The following is a 27915-nucleotide window of genomic DNA, read 5'->3' as shown; positions in this document are numbered from 1 at the left end:
TCGGTAGAAATCGAGGGCCCATTTGGGATTTTTTTTTAAGGAAACTATACTTGCAATCTTTTTGAAACTTCCAGGCTATATTGTTATGCTTTCAAGAAGTGATTAAACATTTTTTGGTGTATAAATAACGCGGAAATTCTTCAGAAGCTCCGAAACACTTGCGCCATTTGGGATTACCGCGTGATTTTTATATGAATTAATGTTTGTTCACTGCTTGAAATGCATATTACTATACATTACGTTTCCTTGCAAAAAATCCCCAAAAGAACCTTGGTTTTTGCTGATTACACCGGGTTCCCCGTTTAATTAAGGCAATAATTGAATAATATAATCTGGGTGATAATAACGAGAACCATATTTCCCCTTTTCAATCGAGTTTCCATTTTTATCGCTGTGTTGAATGTTGAAACTTAACGGTGGTGTTCTTGAGATCATCCTAGGAAAGCAATCTTTTTAAGCGAATAATATTATAATAATGTGCGAGGATCCAAAGAAGTTGAGGCGCTTAAAGGACAACACAGTCTTCATAAGTATTTATTTAATTCCATCCGAGACAGCTGCTGTACCGTAGTGGCGAAAGGTGCGTTTTATAACTGATATCATAGAAAGCGTATATACTTGCGTACGCGATAAGAAACTATACCTACGTGTGTACTTGGAACGAGTGATACGAAAATTGAAGAATGTAACACATGCGATTAACACTGGATAATGATAATTTGTTCATTTTTCTCTTATTAGTAGCATTGATAGTGCATGATCTGTTAAGTATGGCGTCATCGCAAGTGATATGTACATACATTCCCGTCCATAAGTGTAGGACATGTATTAAGACACCTGTTGTGACTGTACGAAACGTGATATTTGACCCAGATTACATTTTTTTCTCCACCGTTATTGCCTCACTCTGGGCTGAATATATATAATAAAAATTGAATATATGAAATAAAAGTGAGTGTATATATAAATATAAAAGTGAGTGTATGTATATATATATATATATATATTTTATTTATCAAAAATGTGTACCTAGACCTACCAAATGCTCTCCAACTCCAATTCTCTGAATGCACTGACAAGGAAAGTTCGATTACTGGAACGTTCCGAATTTTTTAAAACTGTGCAGGTTTGTAGGCAACCTCAATAGAGGTATCAGGCGATTTTTCGTTTCCTCAGAGCGACAACATCCCTTAAAGATAAATTTGCGATTTCTCTCTTTCCAGTATATCTTGAAAACAATAGTAGATATAAAAATTGATATAAAGAAAATTGAATGTCTTTTATAGTGTATAAAATAATGTAATCGATTTGTTTTTTTAAATTTGTACCGGGGAACGATTTCCTGTTTAAACTATAAATTTTAAACAATTCAATTGCACAGTTTTACAGGGTATAAAAAGCTGTTAAGTTTTCATTGTAATAGTATTTTTATATCTTCTACAGTTTTCAAGGTATACAAGAAAGTAGGAAATCACACATCAATATTTAAAGGGTGCATTTCACCCTGCAGAACCGAAGATGGGCACAAACGAAAAATAGCCTGATACTTCTATCGAGGTCCTCTACAACCCTGCACAGTTTCAATAAATTCGGAATGTTCGGGTAGCAGAGTTTCCCTTGTAAGACGGGAACATTGACAACGCGAATAAAATAAAATACCAACAGAAACCATAAGAAAACTAATAGAACGACTGCCAAGGTAAGTAACAGCAGTGGTCGCGACGCGCGACGTCTGCATCGATGAAAAGAAAGTTTGATTTCGTGCGACATCACGATGGATAATATTCATTAACACCATTCAGTAATTTTGCAATGATCCATCGGGTTTACTTCATACCCCACAAGTGTCCGGACACTTACGACCGCGAGCGTGTGTAGTTGACATCAAGCCTATCGTAGAAACTAAGGATGCGCCGATGAATCGTCGAACACTCCGCCCTGGAGTTCTCTGAGCTGATTGTTGTAGATGTACAGGAAATTGCCTCTGGCGGAGCTGAGGCCGTAAAGGGCGCCGTTCTCCAATCTCTGGAACGGATTATTCGAGATATCCAGTATGCTCAAGCTAGCCAGGTGCTTGCAGGAGCCTTTGGGTATCCCCCCGATCCGATTATTAGCCAGCCAGAGCCGCTTCAGTTTCGGCAATCCTTCGAAGCTGTCGCCGTCGATGGTCGTCAAGGTATTGTTGTTCAAGTGAAGGTCCCGAAGAGTGGGCAGATCGAACGTGCCTCCCGGTACGCTGGAAATCTTGTTCCCGGTCAGGGACAGAGCGAATCGAGGAGCACCGACGAAGCTATCCACCTCGAGGGTGTCTATCTCGTTGAAGTCTAGGTGCAGGAAGTCGAGCGTCCGCGGAATACAGGCGGGCAAGTCGCTGCTGATCTTCTGGAACTTGTTCCACGCCAAGTTCAGATCCTTCAGGCTGACCAGCTCGGAGAAAACGCCCCTCTGCAGCTGGGCCAGAGAGTTCCGATAAAGATAGAGCGTGGTCAGCTGCTTCATGTCACTGAACGCTTGGCGACCGATCTCCGTTAAGCTGTTCCCTGTCACGACGAGCGTCTGAAGAGACCCCAAACCCCTGAACACGTTATCCTGAAGCAGCTGGATCTTGTTGTTGGCCAGGTTCAGGTAGAGCAGACCCGACAGACCAGAGAAGGCTCTATCGGGGATGGAAGTGACATGATTGTTGGACAACACCAGTTCCGTCAGGGTTTTAGGCAGGCTGGAGACGAAGTCCAGGGACTCCAGCTGGTTGCCATTCAGGAACAGACCGGTCAGGTTCGTGTTCCGCAGAGCACCTTCCTCTATGTTCCTGATGAGATTGTTCTTCAGATTCAATAACCTCAAGTGCCTGTTTTCGATCACGTGGCTCCAGATCCCCCTGATCCGGTTCTCCATGAGGTTCACGTACACCAGATCCTCGGGCAGTTCGTTGAGCACCTCCTTGCTGATCTCAGCCAACTCGTTGTGCGACAGATCCAGGGAAGCAATCGGCAGGAACTGCAGCTGGTACCAGCCTTCCACGAAGCTTGCAATGCCCAGATTATGAAGGCTCACTTTCTTTCCGTTCTCAAGTATCGGCCATTCCTTGCACGAGCTGCCTTCCGCGACCTGGGTGCCTTCTTCCAGGGGCTCTATCGAAAGCAGAGACCCAGCAGATATACATAGCTTCAGTGTCAGGTTCTTAATCGGTACTTTGCTCGACTGTACGTGCTCGAGCTTCAAGGTTGGGTCTTCCTTGGCCCCGTGCATTGCCATCTCTATCTCCTGATACTTTTCCTCGAGGTCTGCCTCAGCCTTCATCTTCTCCAGCTGCTTCAGCTCGTCCTCCTTTAGAAACGAGTTCGCAAATGTCCCTGTGCTTATGCTCCAGAAGACGTTCCCTCCTGTCAAGATCCTGGTCGACTTCGTCAAGCCAAATAGATGGCCCCTGCGAAGGTGCATCACGGGGTTGTTGGAAATGTTCAGCAGTCGAAGATTCTCTAGTCGGACGAACAGGTTGTTCAGGTTGCTCAGCTTGTTCTCGGCTAGGTCCAAGTACTCCAGATTCGTCAGGTTCGAGAACATGAACTCTGGAAGGGATGCTAGGGAGTTGTTGGCTAGGTTTAAGGATCTCAGGCTCTGCACGTTGTCTAGAGCGTCCTTTTCGATGCTGCGAATACTCATACTCGATAGATCGAGATCGGTGACTGCGGAGGATTTGAATTGAACGTCCTTCAGGGTTCCATTCTCGATGTCCAGGGTGTAGTCTCGTAGAGACGATCGTAATGGCACGGCTGCCACCAAGGGCAGAAGAAGAATGGGGAGTAACATCTTGGGAAACCTGGAAAAGGATTTAATTTAATATAGTTCAGTGCTTTGTTGTCGATACAGTTGTCGGGAAGGTGCTGTCGCTAATAAAACATCTTTCAAAAATCCAGGGGGAATTATTTCTTTACTCAGGATTTTAATTTCACCTCTTGTATGCAGAATTAGGATTCTCGGTAGGTTTTATGCATATTTAATTAATGGAAAAAATTCAGAAACTATGCGATCACGTAATGAACGTCTTCGAAAATCGTTAATTTGGTATGGTGCCTTTTTTATTATTTTTTTTTACGGTTTTAATCGATAGATCAGGATTAGTAAAAGTAATTACAATGTAAACCGCAAGTCCTGGTGCATCTGAAAGGAAATTTGCATCCCGTATCGGTAACCGGTCTAGCCACTTCTTGAAGTCAAAGTTCTAGAAGCTGAGTTTTTCCTATTCGTGCATTTCTTCGTAGTTTCAATGCCCTTACGTTATGCAATCGAGTTATATATATATCTACGAATGCAAATTTCCTTTGAGATGTACCAGGACTTACGGTTTACATTGTAATTACTTCTGCTAATAATATATATATATTTTTACTTTATATTAAAGAGTTTCAAGTTAACACTAGGGGGTTTATTATTAACAGGTGATACATTTAATTAGTGTATCTTATTTCCTGTGAGGGAGCTTTTGAAAAGCAAATCGCTAAACATTTTTAGTAAAAGCAAGCAAATATTATTTATCGAACAACTTTGCGAGATAATGCATTGTTTGAAAGTTGTGATTGATAAAAAATGCTGCCGATAATAGCAAAAATGTGTTAGTCTTGCCACGAAATAGAGGCGAACTGTTTGTTGATATTAAGGAGTCATATCGTAAGGCCACATCATTAGGTCATGCTTATCACCGGGCTACAACGTGTTGCTGCATCAGATGCTCAAAGTGATTTCTATTCTCGCTTACCAGTGGAACCGTATTCTGCAGTCAAATTTTTCTCTTCGTCAATAGAAATATAACAAATAACTATTCACCACCACACTCTTCTCCCACTAATATTTTTACCCTATTCTTCCCTCATTTTCGCCAGAAAAAGAGTGTACCTAATTTCTTCTGCAGTTAGCATCCCACTTCACCTAAACATTCTAAACTAAACTTTTCAAACTTCCATGGAATTAGTGTAAGATTAAAATCTCTTCAACCGGACTCTAACTAAATCAGGTAAGATTTTAATATTAGACTCAGGGCGTGAAGACAGATTAAATGGTTATGTTATCACAAACTCTGAGCATTGAAATAGACGCTGCAGCCACGAATTTCTTGAACAGATCTCTCACAATAGCAACCACAGAGCGGTAGAACTAGCTCGAGCAGCGTTTTCCAGAAAAGTGGTATTCAAGGCCGCTTACCTTTCGCAGGTGAACGATCCAAGTCCCGAAAATCCTGACGAACTCGCCGAAGGACTGTCCCAGCGCGTCTATTCCCGGCGAGCAACTCGCGACAGAATTCCTCAGGGCGCTGGCAATCACGAAAACAGGTCTTGCAGGCCTTTATATGCTGCGGATTTCAAGTGTGTTCGAGGATCCTACCGATTCCTATAGGCGCGTTATGCGAGCGTGTTGCGTCGAGTTAGCGGCTCGAGTGGGAGACAGGCCTCTGGAAAAAAGAGATAAACAAGAGGAGCATGGTAAGCCAGTGGCACTTTGTTAAATCCCCCTCGCGGTGCCATTAGTGGCAGAATCTCGTCACGTATCGACTGCCAGCCAGCAGGAAGAGGAGTCGTGAAGTTCGGCTTCGCGAACTTCCACGAATCCAGCCGGAGTCTAATTATTAATTCTCTCTATTCAAGGAATCCCCGTCCACGATCCTTGTGTTCTCTCTTAGAAGCTTCTTCTGCATCGTGGCGACGTTTCGTATTCGAATTGGCTATTGACGAAGTATCTTCGACGAGTTGAACGAGGAGGGACATTGGGTCCACTGAAATTCACTTGTTCGAGCTTCGTAGCTGAAGAACTGTCAGACGTTGCTCCATTCAATATTACAAGCAACGTCTGACAGTTCTTCAGCTACGAAGCTCGAACAATATATATATATATATATATATATATATATATATATATATGGTATGTAACGATGATGTAATTGTAGAGACAATATTAGCAAGTAGTAGAGATAATTATTATTATTAATGTCATTATTTATAATTAAATCTTTCGAACTTGATGGTATATACACACACACACACACATATATATATATATATATATATATATATATATATAGATATATATAAGTAGTAGAGATAATTATTATTATTAATGTCATTATTTATAATTAAATCCTTCGAACTTGATGGTATATATATATATATATATATATATATATATATATATACATGTTAGTGTTTCAATTAAAAATATATTCATAATTAATTTCAAATATATATATATTGTAATATTGAAAATATTGAATTAATATATATATATGTATACAATTACATCATCGTTGCGAGCATCCACGAAATCTCCATTCAATATTACAATATATATATATTTGAAATTAATTATGAATATATTTTGAATTGAAACACTAACATGTGCTATTGTTACAAACATTATTGTGTATATATATACGAGACTTTTCTTTGATTGGCTTTTTGGCTCTTTCGCACCAAAGATTTCATAAACGTTTCTTACATCGAGCAGCGTCGAAGATGGTAAAATGGTTTAAGACGTTCGTGAACAATTTGGAATACAGACGCGTTTAGAGTCCACCAAGAATTACGTGCAAAGGGGTGCCTACGCGGAGCGAGCTCCTTCAGCTTGTTCGTCGACGTTTGTTTGCGTGCAGTACGTGGCGTGGTTCGATAAACGTGCCTTCGTTGTCTAAAACTGTTTGCCGTGAATACGTGATTCCCTGCCGTGCCACGGTGCTGGTAAACGAGACACGGTGCTTCTAAATTTTACCACCGACAACAGCACGCTAGTTTGAAAGCTAACAAAGCACAGCTCATAAATAGCAGGGAATAACAAAAACGACCGGCACGTCAGCAAAAATCCCAGCCAGCTAGTCAACCTAGGCAGAAAAATATCCACGATTCGGGCCACCTGTAATTTTACTTCAAACCTTGCCTCGAGCTAGCAAATTTTTGCAAGGTTCACGTAACGCGGGGGTTCCCTGCTAAAATAATCATAGGATTAACTCACACTTCGCATAGATTTGGCCTCGCCTTTATGCCACCGCCAGCGCTCGTCATCGGTCCAAAGGCTGACGGACTTCTTTTATTTCCTTTAATGTGATTGTGTACCCCTTCCGCGCTACTGATTCGACCTTGCCGCTAGCGCGTGATTTACTACGAAAAGGTGGGTTTAATTCCACGCATGATGGATTAAACAGCGCGCTGGGTGAATCGCGGCAGTGAAGGGAGCCGTAAATTGTCGGGCCGGCGTGCTCGTAATTAGCTGGAAATAACTGTACGCAGATGGCTTTTTTCAATTTTCTGCAGCGGCTTTCTAAACTGGTTGGCTGCCAATAACGAGGAGGATTCCTGCTAAGAAGCTTGATCTAATCTGTAAATAGAGGCCGCATAAAGTAATCGCGAAAGTTAGTTGAATTAATTGACTTGATAAAATTGATCATGGGTTAGGTAAAGGGAGATCTAGAGAATTAGTGGAGCTCTTTAGGGGAAAGTAAACTTCGATGGACGTTTCGGAGCAAACTAACACTCACTGTCGATCGTTTCAAAATTAATATTATATAATAAATAGAATATATATTATATCGATGGCTTACAAGGGGAGGACACCATGTGGTAGACACCGATTTTGATGAGCCTTGGCACGATGGATCTATGTCGAAAATAAGTAAATGGGTGTCCGAGGGTTTTAGCCAATAGGCCTTAATAATAGAGATATTAACATGGAAATTATTAAAAATTTCATAGTGGCCGTGGGGTTTTAGTGGGTAAAAATCCCACACTACCCTGGCGTCCGCGGGAGATTCCCTTCTGGAGGCGTCGGGGTGCCTTTTGAAGATGCCTCCACGTTAAAAAAAACACTTTATAATTTTTTTTATAAATTATTTTTTTATATATTTTTTTTAACTTGGGGAAATCTTCAAAAGGCACCCCGACTGCTTCAGAGAGGAGTCCCCCGGTAGTGCCAGGGTAGTGTAGGATTTTTACCCATTAAAACCCCACGGCCACTATGGAATTTTTAATAATTTCCATGTAAATATCTCTATTATTAAGGCCAATTGGCAAAAACGCTCGGACACCTATTTACTTATTTTCGACATAAATCCAACGTGCCGAGGCTCGTCAAAATCAGTGTCTACCACATGGTGTTCTCCCCTTGATAGTGCACGAATATTGTTAAACCTGCAATGATGCATAAGCTTCGGGGACATGTAATGAACAAAAATTTTGCCTCTCTTTGCGGCAAGAGTACCGAAATATCGACATTATGCTGTTGACCCTATTAATAGGGCGATGATTATTGCGAATCAGAATTTCAATGGCATAGACCCCTTCCAATGCTCCTTGACTTCGGTAAGGACGATTCTTTATACGACTGTAACTAACTTACATAGGGGTATTTAGTATTTAATATTTAGTTTTGTGTTCTTAGTTCTTGTTTATCTTTTAGTTCAGTTTAGTTGGATTTGTTAGCCGTGTATCCTTGGCTTATTTATTGTATAGACTCTCTAGTTAATTTCTCTGCTTCGTCTCTTGCAAACCATGGGTATTCCCCGTATAATTATTTAAATAAATAAATAAATAAATAAAAATACTGTTTTCGAAAAATTTATGAGGTGCGTAGATATGAAAGTGATTTCTATACAGCATAAAGAAACAGTCAAGAACTATTTGTTGCATATAAAAACTCCACAAAAAGTTAATACACTTATACAATATTTGTCCACTAAGCCATCGATATATTCGTGTTCGTTGGTTTATGTAACAGTTTTATAGTTTCATCGACGATAAATATGAAATAAAGTTGAAATGTGAAATCACGAGTATACGCGACAGTGGTCGTTAAAATGGTAGCACAGGGGTGTCACTGTGACATTCGCGATTCTTCTAATTCTTTGTTTACATTTGCGATTGCCACCGTCTATATTTAATTCCTAGTGATTGGAAATCTTTGGGTCTGTGCGCATCTGAGGATTTAGGAGATTATAATCGAGGAATTGTACAGTTCCACGAGGAAACGGTAATCGATGCTCCAGTCCTGGTTGTAAAAAAGTATGGCCCCTCATCCAGCAACAATGCAACTCGTACACTTGTCCCTGGCCACGAGTAACGCCGTCGTTCCAGCGGCATTCATCCTCATTACTGTTATCACTCTTCCGCCTGGCGACTTTTATTAGCCGCGCTGGTAATCGTCGTTGAACTCGTTAACGGTTCATCTTCGACCCCCGCGTTTTTTTCCGCGTGTCATCGTCAATTACCACTCGCCGCGCGCCAGCTACCAGTCTTCTTCTTTTCCGCGATTCAAGCAAATACTCCGATGTTCCCGCGCGATTACAAAGCGACCGGTTATCTGATCGGAGGAATCGTTGCAAAATGATTCGTCACTTAGCCTAAGGGTGCGTGAAACGGGTGTCTAACAAGAATTTCAGATTTCGATGCGCCGATCTTTCCTTCAACCTCATCATTCTTTCTGCAGACGTGCTTTTCCGCCAACTGGTATCGGCTGTTAAAATCATCAGACAAGTTCATCCTCCTATTCATGGTATGCCTGGTGTTCTCTTAAAGGATTACATCCCCTTGACAGGTCGGAGAATGGGGTACTTTTTGTGATTTTTTTTCTTCATGCAAATGAACGTGATAGTTTAAAATCAAGATATACACCTTGTTGTGTGTAAATAAAGCTGTATTCTCTTCAAAAAGAAATTTGATATCTCAAGAAATGGCGCCATAGCAGCCCCTTCTTCCAAGTCCTCTTCATAGTTCGGCAAAACATCAATATGATAAAGCAAGAATATTGGTGCAAAATTTTATTTAAATCGGTGCAGTTATCATTGAGATATTTTTGGTACCGTAAATCAGAGGTGGGCAAAAAATATCTCTGAGATAACTCGACCGATTTGAATAAAAATTTGCAAGAAGATTCTTAAGACTAGATATAATCCACTAGTCAGCGCCGATTTTGGAAAAATGTATTTTTTGAAAGAAGGTAGCCACTCAAAGTCAAGAATGTGACGTTCAACCTAAATTTTCATCTTCTTTTGTTATTGAAAAACAGAACAAGGTACTAATCGAAAAATCGTCTCGAGAAGTACTAGAGTACAGTTTTAAGAATATTCATGCAAAATTTTATTGGAATCGCTCCACTAGTGCCTAATTTATTGCATAATTCCATTTACATGGCACTAACTCTATTGTCAAAGAAACGTTTATATTCAGTAGGGCGGAGCGGAAAATTTAAATTTGAATTTTCAGTTGGCCTGGGTGCGGGGTAGTTGTCTTTTGATTATCGAAACACAACTGTAAACAAATTTTGGAAAAATATTCATGTCAGCAGGTTCCTTTTTCTCCTAAAAATGATTATATGATTACATGATTATTTAGGAGAAAAAGGAACCCGCAGACATGAATATTTTTCCAATTTTTTTTTACATTTGTATTTGGTTAATCAAAAGACAACTATCCCGCACCCAGGGCAACTGAAAATTCAAATTTAAATTTTCGTCTATACAGTATGATTATATAATCATTTTTAGGAGAAAAAGGAATCCGCAGACATGAATATTTTTCCAAATTTTTTTTACAATCGTGTTTGGATAATCAGAAGACAACTATCCCGCACCCAGGCCAACTGAAAATTCAAATTTAATTTCTCGCCTATATACTATGATTATATAATCATTTTTAGGAGAAAAAGGAATCCGCAGACATGAATATTTTTCCAAATTTTTTTTTTACATTTGTATTTGGTTAATCAAAAGACAACTATCCCGCCCCCAGGCCAACTGAAAATTCAAATTTAAATTTTCGCCTATATAGTATCGCTCCGCCCTAATATCCAGTCATTTATGACTCCAACCCTCATCGAAGCTTGAATTTCAAACAAGGGTGTTGTAATTTTCGATACAGGCAATTAATTCACCCTCGAAATGGTTGAGAATGAGCGAGACGACTTGTTAACGACCCGTTTCATCAAACGATCGCTTCCGGCGCGCGGTACTCGCGATCCGCAGCAGAGATCTCGCGTTGCTATTCAATCAAGGAGCAGCCATCGACGATCGGCCACTAAATCAACGGCCAATTTCAAGAACTCGTTGCCCCGTGGATCGCCGGGACGTTGTCGAAGCATTTCCTGATGCAACGAGGCCTGGATGATACGCTCGTACTCCGTGGCTGTCGCGGGATCGATTATACGTTCGGTTAAGCATGACCGATCGATCGAGCACAGGCGGCCGATGGACGGCGCGGATCGCCGGGCGCTGCTCGATCAGCTCGATCGCGTTAAGCGCGAGCCAACAGGCCGACATCCACCGTTTCTTTCCAGGAACAGAACTGTTCTTCCATCGGTCCCTCTTCTTTGGCGGCGCAACCTCGCCGATGCTTTTTACAGAATCGCCAGGGGAAACCGAGGAAATTACGCGTCAGCTGTTAATTGACGCCTCTCGCCTTCCCCATCCAACTTTTTACATTTACTTCTGATGAATATCGTAATTACAACACGAGCGCTCGCGAAGTTTTAATTTCACGGCTGGAAATTCAGTGTGATACAATTCTGCAGGAGGCGCCTGTCGGGTTGTCGACGATTTCAATTATTCGGGGTTGATACAGGCGGCACGACTAGCAGGGGAACATCTCGAAACCGGGAATTCAAAAGATTCTGAGACTTCGTGAATATGTAGAGAATTTCCTCCCGATTAGGGGACACCGGGGCTAGTTGATAGGTTTTTCAGTTTTCAATTTTTTTCATTTTTGTTTGAATTAATTACTTGATAACAAATATGCTAAAATTTACTTCGGTTCCTCCTCTTTAGTATGTTATAAATGAAAGGTTGACAAAATACATACAAAATGACTGAAAAAATGTTATTTGGACGAAGGAAAAATGTATCAATTTACCCCACTGCGGAGCTAGTTGATACGATATTCTGTTTTCCATTTTTTTCATTTTTCATTTGAATTAATTACTTGATAACAAATATGCCAAAATATACTTTGTTCCTTCCTCTTTAATATATAGTAAGCGGAAAGTTAAGAAAATACATATAAAATTAATGAAAAAATGTTATTTTCACGATCAATTTGGATGTATCAAATTGATGGATGTATCGATCTATTCCCTGAAGGTACACAGAATTTTTTTTTACAAACTCTCCCCTTTCTTGGGGGAGAAACAGCTTTATAGATCTATCCAGTCGATTTCGAAGATCTACCGATCTTGGCACAGAGATCCTTACTGCAGGATTTGTTGAAATTGATCCTTGTGTAGAGGACTGTAGGCCGAGAGAAAGTTTTATTTATTTCCTAGGCCTAAAACGGACGATTGCTGGAGTGCCTACTGCGGGTGGCCGAGCTTGGGGGCTAGGGCAATAAAACTGACGATTGCCAGAGCCCCAGTGAAATCCTAAGGACAGCGTGTCCTCTTCCTTAACCTTGGGGCGCGTGGGAAATTTGTTTTCCCCGTTCGTTAATTTTCGGGCGTTCTCCAAACGCCGACGAAAAAGGGCAGAACCTTGCGGGACTTCGTACCGAACGCTTCGTGCTCCTCAGACATTTCATTTTAACAAGTTATTTGCATTCACTTTGATAATCGTTAAATACATGTTGTTGTTTTTACATATATATTTGTGCTTCATTTCACACTCGTGCCCCAGTATCCAAACTTGATCTAACATCTAAATGACTACTTAGAAATGAAGTGCTTCCTCAGACGTTGGCAAGGTGTTAACACCTTTGCACCAGGCTCGCCTGCTTCGAGACAGCGATTCGACTTCGTTCGACAGTCCGCCGAGCCAAGGTTCCCTGGCACGTTTCGAATGAATTCTTCGGCCGCGGGCGGTTTTTCTCCGGCCAATTTGAAGCGTTCGTGACCGGACGGGGGCTAGGCCCGTCCCCCCACGGGGTCGTCGTACTTTCGAAAACGTAGATCCTCTCCGGCGGGGTGAGAACCGCTGAATCCCATGCTGGATCGCGGTTATTACATGGTACAAGAAGCAGGGTTCAGCACTGCTAGGTCTCTCACGGTGCTATCTAGAGAAAAAAGCCGATAGTACCTTCAGACGCGTGGAGTTAATTAAGTTTGCGCGTATGGAGGCGCGCCAGGGCCGCGCTCGAGATCAGACGCTCGCTTAGAACGCTGCCCGAGGACTCGCAGCGCCGAAAGAATCCGCGAATTATCTCCTCCGAGCGATCGTTGGTCGTTTTTCATCCGCGGCAGCCGCGATAGTCTCTTTAATTGCGGGAAAGGGAATAGGCAATTTCCAGTCGTCGCGGAAATAGACACGAATATGGCAATTAATCACACGCCATCATCGGTGTTCAGCGAGCCATCGAGGTGCTCCTTGTGCAGCGTCGGCCACTGCAAAACGGAATTTTAATCCTACTTGGTCCTTCGCGCAGCTGAACGGACAGAGTTTTTAAATTCCTTCAAATAAAAATATGCCATTCCAAAGATTCTAATAAGGTTCCAGTGCTTCAAACAGTCGCGGATTTAACGAGCGGCTGATGAGCAGTTGCCCCATTTTAATAATAAAAAATAAAAATACCAAAGAAATATGATTTTACCCAAACACTATATTCTTTTCCGATAATACTCATTTTCCCGAGAAATGGGCCCCTCAGGACTGTTTGCCATCTGGGCTAGTTTCCTTAAGGGGTTATGCCTAGTCAGGCGGTCGAAAAGAGGCGAATATTTGTGAATTTTTTTTGAAGAAGCGGAAGCGTATATTTTTACAGAACTTTTTGCGCTTAAAAGAGTAACATTTAAAGAACATTTGGTAATTTTTTCATTGAAAAATATTTACGTTTATAATAAAATAACAAGCGACATCCAAGAAGCATTTTTAAAAATTTGGTTTTGCGGTGGGTATTGCCATTCGGAACCAGATTATCTAAAATCAAAAAAACAAAAAAGATTTCGTTAGTATATTAATGTATCCTCAGGTTGACGGAGAGAATTTTCCGAAATATTAAGTTAAAACAATATGGCGGCTATTTAAAATTGAAATCCTGATTTTTTCGCGTAATTTTTGCAGGAAGGTGATTCCGCAGAAGATTCCGATTATGTTATACAATCCGATCACGATACAGATTCGGAAATTGATTCTGCGGATATAGAGATATCAGATGTAGAGGAGGCGTGTACTTTGAGTGAAGGAAACGTAAGTATTTATGCTTTATTCTCAAGATGCAGTTTCTAATCCGAGGAAAATATAAATATTTAATACGTTTATGAAACCATAAATTTATAAGTATATTTTTTGAAAAACAAATATAAATATAAAATATATTAGATAATTGCTATTATTGAAAATTAAAAATCAAGTGATAAATTCAGATTGATAAATAGACAATGTAATTTTATATTTTGCATTCGCACAAATTTTTATGTAACATTTTATTTTCAAAATCAATTACAATGCATCATTTGTATAAAAATAAATTTTCCAGAACTCATAATACTATAATACGATCAATCATTTTATCATAAAAAATGAAGATTATTTACGTATAACGATTCTGAAGTAAGTAAAATACAATGTTATGCATTATTTATATTATTTTAGTCACTTTATTAAGTTATTTCTGATTAAATTACCATCAGTCGAAATGACCGATGTACGCCTACTAAAGTAAATTATTTGGCGCGCCTACTCTCGGGTTAAACCCGCCACTGGTTTCGAGCGACAGAGCGGCGGAATAAATTTTTTGTTACAGCATGAAAAATACTTGCAATTTCTTCCGCGTGAACTTTCTCTTCAATATGATCCCATAAGTGGGAATCAAGGACTGCGGCGTCTGAAAATGTTGGAGGTCTTGCGTGTAGTTACCGCCGCGCAAGTAGAGTCAGCGAGCAGTAGACAGACACGTCAGCCGGGCCTTACTCTACTGCACGCGAACCGATTTGTGTCTTCAAAATCGATTCCCTTGAGAACGCGGCCTCTTAAGAAAAAGTTTCACCGCGCATTTTTTATTCATTCTTACTCGGAGAATCAGCTGACTTCTGACTGTACCACAAATCACAGCTTCACACTGTTTGCAACACTAGTAACACTTCACTTATCGCTTTGTTTCTCGCATCGATGCCGTTACCTTTGGGAGTCCCTTCACTCGATAAAAAATCCATACGAATACAGTTCCTTTTACGGAATTCCGTTTACCTGCAAGCTTTCCCCAACATTCGCCATGTAAATCGTCCACGAAGAGAACAGTTATTTAATCCACGCTGCCGCTCGACCACGTCTGCATAATCGTACATTGAATAATTTCATAGGCCGCTAGCTGGTTACTTTTTAATCAAATCTGATCAATAGTCGTGACTGAGAGGAACGGGCATGGTTAATGAGGCAACGACACTCGCGTGTATCGAGGAGATTTTAATTAACCGTGACGAAAACCTCGCTGGCTGTGCCAGTGAAAAAGGCATGGCGAAGGAAACGTTTGCTTCTCAGCCCGGCGGGCGCATCATTAAAGGGCCCAGCGTGCCGCGCAGACGTCGGTGGGGATATTAATTTTAATTACTCGGTCAGCGTGAACGAATCTATACTATTATTTGTCGCTGGCTCGTCCCGTGCCCGCTCGTTTAGACAGACTTCGCGCGAACAGCAACTGCAGGTCGACACGAGTCGTGAATATTTGAAAAAGCAGAAAGGAGAAGATGGTTCGCCAATCAGGGATACGTCTGCATGATCGATCAGCCTTTCTCTGGTGGAAAAGAGACACGAGACTTTCGCGCCGCCCCGGGAATTTCTGTTCGTCGAATTTGCATCCGCGCGGCTTGCCACGCTGAATGTGGGCATTAAATGCTATTGCATAATGGACCTGGGAATAATTATTCGGATAGAGAGGGTGTCTGAATTATCTGCTGCAACGTGTCCCCCTTTCAACCATTAGGTACACCTACGTTTCACTCCAGACGCGTTTAAACTTGGAAAATTGAAGCGTAATTCGTTTGGGGGATTGCAGACTCCTTTGTTTTGGAATTGGTTCTTTATTATGATCGAACAAGAAATGGAAGTGGGGATTAGTTTCTTTGAAACCTCGGTAATGCGAGAGATCCGATTCTTTTGAAACTTTGCAGGCTTGCAGGGGACAGTAAGGGGTCATGCTCAGTCTAGAGGCCGAAAAAAGGGTGGTGTTTGGAAATTTTTTACTCAAAAGCTATAACACATTTCTTAAAAAAGCTTTTTTCCTTTTAAGCACTGCATCTAGTACCGTGCATTGTAATTTTTTTATTTAAAAATATTTATCAATAACTAAGTTATTGTCCATCACTCGAAGGTTCTCTTAAAAAAAGGCTTCTGCGGTGACCACTGCTGCTCGAAAGTGGATCATCTAAAATAAAAAATCCAAAAGAGTTTACTTATTGTATTAAGTTATCTAGTATTTGAACGAAGAATTTTTTTATCCGATGCTTAGTTTTCTTGTAATTGACGAAAATCAGGAACAATTTATGATAAAAATTGATTATTTCAAGAAAAATGTGGTCGTCTTTGTGAGTTAGGTACTAATAATCCGCGACTTTTTAATTTTTGTTTATGAAAATCTCGAATTTTCGCGGACAATATAACAGGTTGCGCGGGGAATGGCACATGTTTTATAAATCCTGCAATTTTTTCAAGTCGATCTGAACCTCCGTTCACTCGAAAACCCGGCAAAACCAAGAGAAATAAAGGTTCGAGAAAAACGCGTTTAAAGTTTTTGGGCAAAGGCGACGCTACACGTTACCGCTTGACCTTTTAAGCTGCAAAACCAACAATTTTGCGAATTTTAACATAAACCAAACGACAGTTTATTCAGAAAAGATAGTACTTCTGGAAAATGCAATAAAAAATCGATTTTTCGACTGCTTAGTCCCCTTAAGGGTTACCCTAAAAATTTTCGAAAATTGGTTTTTAGGATGTTTGCATATTCCGCTAGCTACATCTTTCTACGTATTTTAAGCGCAACCGGGCCCCGAAATTCTAAAAAATGTACGAGCCTGTACATGAGATCGAATAAGGATGTCCAACTTTAAACGCGATTTCCCAGAAACTACGTTTTCCAAAACGGTGAACATAAAATCTCGAAAACCGCTGGAACGATTTGAATGAAAATTTACAGGGAGCTGCAGGAAACTATTTCCCTCCATGTATCGGGAGCACATTTTCAATATAAATTCTTTAAAAAACGATAAAAAATATTTTTCCTCCAAAAAAAGGAAATAAATCAGAAACATCAACATAAAAATTGTATTAATTTGTTTAACAAAATTTTGCTTCCTGCGCAAGATGGATACTGTCTTACAGATTATAAAAATGCCTTTACTTTATGTTCTAGATAATTCCGCTCTCCGGAATCGTGTTCACCATCAAACGGTGCATCGCGTAAACGTTCTCACATTTATATTTACAACTTTTTTCCCTACGCATATATTTAAAATTTTCTTTTTGCGCATTAAAGTCAGCGAAATGATGCTTAAAAAGAAAAACAAAAATCACCTCCATATTAATTTATTACTTCAGAACGTGCTTTCGAAGAAGATCCTGATTTTGGGCTATCTAGGGTAACCTACCCCGTTAATAGAAACACTCAACAATATTTTCCCAGAACCCAGGGTAAACATTATTTCCAACCAACTTCCACCGAACCTAATTTCCAACGGAACCGCTCCGCACACATAATTTCCAGCGCTTCCATGAACCAAATCAACCGAACCAAGCTCACCCAAAAAACTCCCTCCTCCCTTGCTCCTCTTTTCAACCCGCAGACCCATCATTCAAAGCACGCCCCCGTTTACAGCCACGCCACACTTGCAACCTGCCTATTCCTCCTGCCGCCGCCAATACACGTGGTGGCCGGAGCCCAAGTTCGGGGTCGAGCACCTTTTTGCACCCGCGTTCGTTTCCAGGAAAGTGGCGCCTTTCTCGCCGGCGAAGGAGGTCGGTGGGGGAGGGGGGGTGGGGGTGGGGGGTGGGGGGAGCACGGCCGCCGCGAATGTGGAGTAGAATCGCATTACGGGACGGGCTGAGTAACGGAGCGGGCGCGGAGTAGAGCGTATCGCGTGTCGTCCATCGGCGTTCTCGCGCGGCCTAACAGTGGCTCGCTCGGCAGTCGCGTGCTGACCAGCCGACCGTGTGTACCCAGTTGCCCGCCGTCGCCCGCCACGATCACCTGCCGCGAGCCTCTGTCCCGAATCGATGACAGAGAAGCCACGCGGATCGTACCCGAAAACGGCCCGACGTCATCCCCGTCGCACGTCCCCGCGGCAACCGCTGAAGATCCCCGCGGTGAGCCACGATCAACCCCGCAGTTCGCGATTCCCTCGGCGGAGCATGAGTAACGTTTACCCGGACGCCCGATCCACGGACGCTTGATCTATGGACGCTTGATGAGAGTGAACGTTCCCCTCGGCAACTCGTCAGCGAACGATCGATCGAATTCGAGGCACGGGGAAGTCTGCCGTCGGAAGTTTCAGTGATCGATTGGGGCGATAACTTGCGAGGGTGCACGGTACGGCGCGTCCGCGAGGGAGAAGACGCGTGCGAGGATCCGCGCTTAATCGGACCCCGTCCCTGCTTGATGAGTCGCGTCCGGCCGGCTCGGATCTGAGGATCCGATCGAAGTCGAAGGGGGTGAGCTTCGTTCGGTGGAAGACCGTCAGGAGAGAATCGGCAGGATGCTGAACGACAACGTGTGGAAGCACAGGCGAGTGCCTGTCCCTAAGAGGTGAGCTCGATTACTCTCCTTTCATTTAATTATTCGTTCGACCGGCGGGGACCCGATTACTGCGAAAATGTAACGTAGGTTCTTTGGGACGATCTTCGTAACTGCGTGGCTGGTTAAGTAGTTAGAGTTCGCTACAGTGGAATTATTTTGGTCGAGGTCGTCGGCCACTGTATGCCTAGTCAACAGTCGCGTGGAAGTACTTCCCGAATTTTAACACTAAACGAGGTGGAAGTGAATACATGGCGGATATTACAGTGATGGGATGAATGTTTGCGGGAGTACTGTATGTGGGAAGTGATAGAGGAAAGTGCACGAGGGAATGTCAAAGAAGTTTAAGTGATCGCTGTTGTGATTAGCTAGAGAACATACTGGTGGCTTAGTTCACAAATATTGTATGTCCAGTTTTAGAGAATTGCTGGTTTAAGGGGTTACGCCACCCTGAAAGTTTTGGAAAAACGATTTTTTTTCTTTGTGCTTTCTTATTACGTAAAGTTTTAAGAATAATTTAAGTCATTGTAGACGCAAAAATTCCACAAAATAGCCGAGTTGTAGGCTTTCAACGAGGCGCGGATGTCGATATTCCGCAGCAGGTAGCTACCATTCTTCTTTTCTTCTTTTGCGTTTTTCTCGAAACTACATTTTCAAAGATGACCTATCAAATATCTCCAAAACTATTTGTCCGATTGAGTTCAAACTTGGCACGCATATTCTTAATGGTATTATCTACGATGTAGCATATCAGTTTTTCAATCCTATACCCCATTCGTATATAATTAATGGTTTAAATTCGTTTCTTCATGTGAAAAACGTATAATTTTTTTCACCTTGCTCTCGTTTGTGCAATAAATTTTTTTTTCTCAAATCCCTATGCTACATCGTAGGTATTTTATTAAGGAACACGAAAATCATCGGGTTTTCGATTTCAGACGAACATGTTCGTTATAATTTGTTAGGTTAGTCACGCGTGATAGGTGCTACACATCCCGCCAACAGGAGCTACATCGTCGAAGAGGTGGATAAGATTCCACAATAATTAATAAATACTAAGAATCGACTTAAAGAAAATATTTTCTGCGAGTTTAAAGATGCCTCCTTATGTCCTAAAAGAGTTTAAACCAATATTACCAACAGTTTTTTTAAAAAAAATTCTTATATATCAGTTACTTTTGGGACGAGAATCTCTCTTAAGCCATCGATGTGTGACAGTGCCAATTCGACTTACCTAGTTTTGAAAGATCATTAGCATCAATTACCCAAATCTAGGACACTTGAATTTGAATCGGTGTTAAGAAATCTAGCCTCGACTTTGTGGCTGTTGTATAGTTTACGTTTGAATCGTTAGATGATATCGTTTATTTTATGGTGTTAATTTCGTACGTTTTAAGTTTAATCATCACCGAAAAGCTTCGCTTAATTAATTTTGGTACTCGGGACTTAATCAGTATAATTGTGAGTGGAGTGGCTGCAGCATTTTACCGAAGCCTTTTCATTTATTACTACATTTGTAGATCAATTTGATACTTCTCGTTTTTTGATACTTGATTCGATTATCCTGCTGTTCATCAGAAGGGATTTCGATTAATTTCTTTGCTACTGAAAATTGATCTCAGTCTCTTAATCTTCTCCAACAAAGTTTCGATTTCTGAACAGAGCACGTAGAATCGTTAAGTAAAGTCTATGTGATAACGGCTTCTGTTTGTTTTCTAATTATAATTGTTTCTATGTGTCTACCCCGTTCAAATCGTAGCTAAAGAAACTGTAAGCACTTATCGTACATCAGCCGAGTGATTGCAGCCGTCTAATAAGCCTTTGCAAAAATCAACTGTTTTGATTATTGAATCGCCATTAAGTAGCTCTGTTCAAATGCTTTCTTACTACAAGCTCGCTTATCATTAGCCGTCCATTGTTCATCCGCGGAGCGGTTTTGCTCGCGCAACGAAATCGTCCCATGTGATAGTAGCCTTTACTCGTTTATCCTTAAAACAATCTAACGCATTACCAAGTTCGAACTTGTCTTCGTTCCTATATCTTAGGACAGAACACAGTAATGGACGCAACTAGAATTATCATTTAACTGTATTCGTCTACAAGTAGTCGCCAATTCTTTACACGAAGAGCAATGCTTTCATCGTAGCTCAGGATTACTGAATTGTTCAGTCACCCCTTTTATTCACTTCGAGTGCTAATACTGAGAACATAAATTCAGGAGTATCTAAGTTCTGAGAAACGAGGAAGCTACTGTGAAAATCTATCAGTTGACATTTCGGTTTCTCTTTGGTCCACATGGAACAATTCGTTTCTGGTTCGAACAGATGCAAGGCTTCCGGTGTAATCTGAGACTTTAAGGAGTATTTTAGTAATTGATGATTGCGAGAAGTAACCCACGGTATTTATGAGTAGTTGATAATCGATTCTGTGAAATAACCCACAACATGATGCAGTAGTTTATGGGGGAATCCTATTCTTTGGGCTAAAAGCATAGCAAAATTTACGATTTTTTTTAAAGAAAACCAGCGCTTCGATTTGTCTGAAATTTGGGCGGTGTTTCGAAGCATCTTTGAAGAAGCTACAGATTTTTTTATATTAATTTTTAACCATAAATATAGTAGTTATGCAAGCTCGCCCATCACGCCGCGCAAAATTCGTCGTCCGTTGGTGTGCATGATATTTATCTACCAGGAAATCTGAAACAGAAAAATGAAACGGCGTTTTATTTTATACATACGTAGCTGGAAACTGATGAACTAGCAAAAAACAAAAAAAATTATTGAGCAGTGTGGAGAGTTTTCAAACTGAAAAGTCTGAACCTTTAATTTTTGCAATCCAATTTTCTTATGTAACAAAAGAAGTATAGAATTTAGCGGTATTCTGGTCCATCAGAGTGAAGCTACATATGTACAAAGTAAAACGCCGTTTCATCTTTGAGTTTTCAGATTACCTGGAAGGTAAATATCACGCACACCAGCGGGCGACGAGTTTTGCGCTGCGTGATGCATAACTTCTATATTTATTATTAAAAATGAATAATAAAAAAACTGCAACTTCTTCAAGGATGCATAAAAGCATGGTTCAAATTTCAGATGAATCGAGATGCTAGTTTCTTATAAAAAAAATCCTAAATTTTGCTATGCTTTTAGCCTGTAAAATAGGAGTACCCTCTTAAAGGTCCATGACCGATGGTGTACGTGTCTCGTCGCTCTTCGCTGAAACAGGAAGCCCGATTCTCCTGATTTTAATGGTAGCGACGTTGTTTGACATTGCAGGTTCGCCAACAGGGCCACAATAGTTGTCTAGCGAAATCTTTCCACGCGATAAGAAGTTCGTTCACTGTTGGTGCAAGGAAGTGTCTCTCATTCTTGGTTAGCAAAGCGACATTACCATACCGCGGGTACATGTTCCATATACACGTACTTATGTAATTCTATGTATGGGATAAAGTTTCAATATTACTTGCGCGAAGTTCAGTGATTACTAAGTTTGAAGTAATTATAAGTACATATGCCTTCGAACTTTGCGTGTACCTACTCGTAGAAGACTTCGAACTCAGCTGAGTGGAATGACGAATATTTTATGAATGAGGTAGCACGTGAAGTAAATGAAACGAAGAGTTTGCTCCTAGGAATATTCTCCATTCTAATGAAACGAATCTGAGGCGCTTGATTGATTAATTACACAGTAAACAGCCATCTGGACTTGTAACATTCATTAGCCGTTTCTTATAGGTTTTCGGGCCCTGAAAACGAATCCGCAACCCATTTGTCGCCATCACCCTCAGTTTTTGAGAAAATCGATTTTGAAAAAAAACTGCAATTTTTCAAAATTGAGCATCTCTTGTCTCGAAACGGTAATAGTTATTTGCTTGTTCGTTACGCTAAATTATTCTATGAACCCTCCCGAATACAACGATATAAGTTATTATTGCATTATGAACATTTAAATATGTTTAAACAACGATCAAAGGGAAAAGGACACCCGAAATGCACCAATTTTTGCAGATATCTTTCAATTTATTTCCAAAACTAAGGGTCTTGGACAAAATCTGACCATCCCACGCGATGCAGCAGACATTTTTCCTTCGAAAAGCATCGACAGCAGTGGCAAGTCTCGTTTTGTTTTCAATACAGAAGCGAAATAGTTTGGCAAAACGTGCGGCGGCGACTAAGAATATTTAGAAAACGAAAAAGACGCAATAACTTTAAGGGTGGATTTCCTCACCCCTTCGGACTGAATTTCCACAGAAAAGAAAATTCCTCCTTGCATGCTCAGATATGCTCTGCTTTCGCGCGAAGTTTAATTACAATGAGAACTTTCGGGTTGGCAACGTTTCCTTGTAAGTAATAACCTAATCCATCGAGTATCGCTGTCGCTGACGTTCCAATGCGTCTTGCATACGCTTCACGGTTCAGCACCGCCGCGGCGAGAGTGTCAAACGGGGAAAGGGGTGGATGAATCGTTGTTCGTGCGGATACAAAGCGTGAGAGCTAGGAGCCTCGTGTCTCAAATCGATTTATCAGGCGGCGTTCGATGCGTTAAAATGCTTAACCCCGGAATACCGGCGGGTTCGCCGTACGAATGCGTTCTCCAGCTAATAGATAAGTGTCTCCTCTGGTATTACCGTGCTTGGACACGCTGGATTTATAGACACGCAGACGAGCTTTCCTGCCTCCGATAGCGCGTGGATTATTCACAACCCGAAGGATCGCCCACTGTGATTCACTTCGAAGGGGTTGGGAGTTGACGGCGGAGGGTAGGACGGGGTCGAGTTAATGGGAGAAAAATCGAGACAGTATTTGACCATTATCGAGTCAAATGAGTGAACTCCATTTGACTCCACAATTGTTGCTATTAAGGGGTAATGACACTGTAGAGCCTGGATAGGCAGCCTGATTTTGAGATTTTTTTATGCGAGTCTAGTGAATGGAATACAAAATTTGTTTCAAGGGGGTTATTGTACGTACCTTGAAGTATGACCACAATTTTTTTTTAATTTTTATAACACAAAATGGCGGCGCCACAGCTCAGCAAAGAAAGCTTCTTCTGAAAAACAGTGTTCCGCGGCCGGAAAGATTTCTCCTCCAATTTTCGAGCTAGAACAAAAAAACCAAAATTTTTTAGCTCTATATAAGATTATCTCGGGAAGTACGCGAGGGAATTAAAAAATATTGTTTTTTTGCACGAATGGTGCGTGATTGAACAAAACGTTTCAACAATTTCGAGGTTCCGGCGGTTCTGTGTTTTGTTCAATCACGCAGCATTCTTGCAAAAATCAGTATTTCTTAATTTTCTCTTGTACTTCCCGAGATAATCTTATATAGACCTAAAAAAAAATCGGATTTTTGTTCTAGGGCAAAAGTTGAAGGAGAACTCTTTCCGGCCGTGAAACACTGTTTTTCAGAAGAAGCATCTTTTGTTGATCTGTGGTGCCGCCATTTTGTAGTAAAAAAAATTGTAAAAAATTGCGATCATACTTCAAGGTACGTACAATAACCCCCTTGAAACAGATTTTGTATTCCATTCAATATACTCGCATAAAAAAATCTCAAAATCAGGCTGCTTTTCCAGGCTCTACAGTGTCATTACCCTATAAACGGCGGAGCTTACCCAGGTTATTGATTTTGCAATTTTCTTACAATTAGTGTCGCCGATGTGAGAGGATGCAACGATGTTTGATTGTAGGGTGGAAGTTGATCGATACTGGTTTTGTTTCGTGCTAGAAATGCAGATTTCCATTCAGTGGATTCAGGTTAATGTATTATTCCTAGTGTTCTTGAATTACTTATAAATTAATATTCTGATCTGCAAATAGAATCGCGAGTTTGAATGAAGGGCTTCGTGTATTCACTTATGAATCACCGAGAACTTCAATTCTCGCAACAGCTTCGCAATTCACAGAAAACTCTTTCTATACAAACTGAATTCGATAGCCAATTGGTAGCGCAAAACAAAAGAAACTTTTTTTTAAAAACCCCTTTAATGATCCATCTGCAGCGTCACATATGATGCATATTTTCTACTAAACAAAAATGTTTTTTTTTAAAGCTTATGATGTTAACAATCTTTGTGTCAATGAGCAGGTCTCAGCTTCAATTTATTCCTTTTTAATTAAATAAAAAAGGAATGCTTCGTTTTCGACAAAAACGACTGCCTAGCACCCTTAAGTGGTGTTTTGCGCTAATTGATAGCAGACTTTCCTCTCCCTTCCACGATGCTCGCGTCTAAATCGGCGCTTCGTTGTATCCTTCGCGGATTAATGGATGCGCCCATCGATTCGTAATTATTCCAGCCGTATTTGAACACTTCATTTAACGAGGAAGACGGATCGAGGCATTCCTAAATGACGTTCGGATGTATCTCCTCGGCGAGCACGACCGATGTAATGGATTAAAGGTCATTCAGCAAGGTCCGCGACGTAACGACGGACAAATCGATCCATCACGTTGATTGGACGGCGGAATAATGTGAATTCTGCAAGAATCGTGAGCGACCGATTCGTTCGTATACCGGTGTGTAACCCGTGCAAGCCCAAGACCGCTTCTTCCGCAATGGCATCGCGACCTAGGCGAGATAATTGCTTCGCGGGGTACAGGGACTTCCAACACCCGTTTTGGAGCAGTTTTATTAACGCTTAACCAAATGAATACACCATATCCGGGGAACGGAAAGTTTCTTCACAGACATATTGGTGAAACCTAATTTTAGATTACTCTTAAGTAGAAAATGATTGCTGAACCTCGATCAGCGAATTATCAGTGAATTATTCACTTCTATTTGAAAATCTGATTTAAGGGGTGTTTGTGGATTTGTCGCCCAAAATGATATTATTTTTTTTCTTCTATTTATTACCTTTTACCTTTTACGGGAAGAACCCATTACTTGCAATGTGACAAAAATAATAGGACAAACATTACCGCACACGAGGTTTCATCAAAAACCCCGGGAATAAAATTAAAAGTTAATACCTAAAGGCATTGACGTTCCGGGGAAAAGCAGGGATTCTGCCATAGAGATCCGTGAAGTTTTCGCTCGAGTTTTGCTACTGTCGACAAAACTTGTCGTTGCTGAAATTATTTACGAAATCTCGCTGAAGCGGAATAAAATTATGAGAATTTCCTGGGACGCTTGAAATAACTTCTTTTGCAATAAAACTTCGTAATGGGAATTTGCTTTTATGCGATAAGCCCAGGCATTTCACACAGAGTCGTCGGACTTGTTTCAAGTCTGACGAACGTTCAGCGCGCCCGTGAATTTCTCGTAAGAAGCACCGTTCCCTTAATTGCTTTTTAATTGTCCGCCCCTGGCTGCATTCAATTAAATGGGTTTGCCGTAATCACTGCTAAATGGGTGTCATTCGGCGCCAATCAACGCTGCGATTCGTCGCGGCGAATGTCTCGAGGGTTCTTTGTTTCCTTTCGCAAACGCCGGACATTTCCCGGCGACTCGAAAGCAAGTGGGGCAAAATGGAACAAAACGGTGACGCTTCAACCGGTTGTTCGAACAGTGGCTACATTCTCCCGGTAAATTCGGTTAATTGCGGACTGTGGTGACATAAAGACTGGTCGCTCGGTACGCTAGAGTATTTCTTTCAAAGAGTCGAAGCATTCATGGGTTACAGTGCTCTCAGAAAGACGATTCCCGGCGTCACAAGTTGTCGCATTCGAAACAAAAGAGCTCCATGTTCCATCGAGATGCAATAATGCTAATAAGGGAAAGACTCCGTGAGGTAGACACCGATTTTGATGAGCCTTGGCACGATGGATCTCTGTCGAAAATAAGTAAATAGGTGTCCGAGCGTTTCTGCCAATGGGCCTTAATAAGAGAGATATTTACATGGAAGTTATTAAAAATTTCATAGTGGACGTAGGGTTTTAGTGGGTAAAAATCCCACACTACCCTGACGCCCCCGGGGGATTCCCCTCTGAAGGAGTCAGGGTGCCTTTTGAAGATGTCTCCACGTTAAAAAAAGTTTATAATTTTTTTTTATAAATTATTTTTTACAAATTATTTTTTTCATAAATTATTTTTTACAAATTATTTTTTTCATAAATTATTTTTTACAAATTATTTTTTTCATAAATTATTTTTTACAAATTATTTTTTTCATAAATTATATTTTACAAATTATTTTTTTCATAAATTATTTTTTACAAATTATTTTTTTCATAAATTATTTTTTTATAATTTTTTTTTTAATTTGGGGACATCTTCAAAAGGCACCCCGACTCCTTCAGAGGGGAATCCTCGGGGGGCGCCAGGGTAGTGTGGGATTTTTACCCATTAAAACTCCACGGCCACTATGAAATTTTTAATAATTTACATATAAATATTATTAAGGCCCATTGCCAGAAACGCTAGGACACCTATTTACTTATTTTCGACATAGATCCATCGTGCCAAGTCTCATAAAAATCGGTTTCTACCTCATGGTGCCCTGCCCTTGTCAGTTATGAAAGGACGAATTAAAAATTCAGGAGAATGTACTGCTCGAAGTAAATGGAGAATCCTCGATTGTTTACTTTGGAAGGAAGCCAAGCACGGAGTTCGCTTCGTATGAAAGCGATGGAAAGGCCTGACCGATTTAAAGCAACATTTTTCAAAACGCTGCGCCACTTCGAAGTGTTAAGTAAGACTAACGAGGTATAAATAATGGTGTAGTTGAGTCACAATTATTATACAAATGCGAAGAGGAGTTAAATACTGTTATGAACTCACACGTGCCTCTCCCCTCTGGGTTCCTAGATATTTTACGAATTCGCACAGATTCAGGACGTTATAATAATTATCGGTCAGTTCTGATGTCAAATAGCGTAGGATGACCCGAGACCAGGGCCGGCGGAACCCATTATGCAAGTTATGCGCCGCGTAAGGGCGCCAGCTGAAGGGGGCGCTAAAAAACATGTTTACATATATCGCACGCTTAGTAATAAAAGAATCCAACTCCCACATAAACACAATGTAAATATAATTCTTTTTTATATTGTACTCCGTAAAGGAAAAATTTATTAAATAGAAAACCGGTGCAACAATTTGGGGGCGCCAAAAATTTTCTTGCATAAGGGTGCCAACCATCCTCGCGCCGACCCTGCTCGAAACTAATCTTATCTCACCTCATCTAGTACCTGGGAAAGCCGTTGAAAACTATTCTTTCCACTCTAAACAGTAAACACTCTTTCGGAGGAATCGAGGCACTCTGTGTTCCTCCTACGGTGTGCGCTTTGGAACTAAATGCTAC

At 40.9% G+C, this 27915-nt stretch overlaps 2 protein-coding genes across 5 annotated transcripts in view; one reads left to right on the top strand and one right to left on the bottom strand.

Annotated features, from left to right (window-relative positions):
• Pip (heparan sulfate 2-O-sulfotransferase pipe) overlaps nucleotides 1–27915 on the top strand; it is a 118206-nt gene that overhangs the window by 3839 nt on the left and 86452 nt on the right. For 2 of the 3 annotated variants that reach the window (XM_076827027.1, XM_076826944.1), the window contains exon 1: nucleotides 17929–18686. The exons of the other annotated variant lie outside the window; for it this stretch is intronic. In XM_076827027.1, coding sequence (XP_076683142.1) covers nucleotides 18637–18686 — 50 coding nt within the window. In that variant the 5' untranslated portion in view covers nucleotides 17929–18636. Of the gene's footprint in view, nucleotides 1–17928; nucleotides 18687–27915 lie in introns of those variants that run through there. 3 annotated transcript variants of the gene reach the window in all.
• On the bottom strand, nucleotides 524–27915 carry LOC143376282 (uncharacterized). 2 transcript variants are annotated; one of them, XM_076826459.1, is made up of 3 exons: nucleotides 27791–27915; nucleotides 5200–5446; nucleotides 524–3820 (listed from the first exon to the last, which is right to left on the bottom strand). In XM_076826459.1, the coding sequence occupies exon 3, from the start codon at nucleotides 3808–3810 to the stop codon at nucleotides 1903–1905; it is 1908 nt and encodes a 635-aa protein (XP_076682574.1). In that variant the 5' UTR covers nucleotides 3811–3820; nucleotides 5200–5446; nucleotides 27791–27915; the 3' UTR covers nucleotides 524–1902. The 2 variants fall into 2 exon arrangements, with proteins under 2 accessions (XP_076682574.1, XP_076682662.1); XM_076826547.1 differs by lacking the exons at nucleotides 5200–5446; nucleotides 27791–27915 and adding an exon at nucleotides 4757–4928.

Source organism: Andrena cerasifolii, chromosome 1 (genome assembly GCF_050908995.1).
Source record: "Andrena cerasifolii isolate SP2316 chromosome 1, iyAndCera1_principal, whole genome shotgun sequence".
Taxonomy (NCBI): Eukaryota; Metazoa; Arthropoda; class Insecta; order Hymenoptera; family Andrenidae; genus Andrena; species Andrena cerasifolii.
The sequence above is the reverse complement of the archived record's forward strand: the minus strand, read 5'-3'. Positions and strand labels throughout refer to the sequence as shown.

Excerpts from the sequence above, each read along its gene's own strand:
- LOC143376282 (XM_076826459.1), bottom strand. The coding sequence starts at position 3,810 with ATGTTACTCCCCATTCTTCTTCTGCCCTTGGTGGCAGCCGTGCCATTA.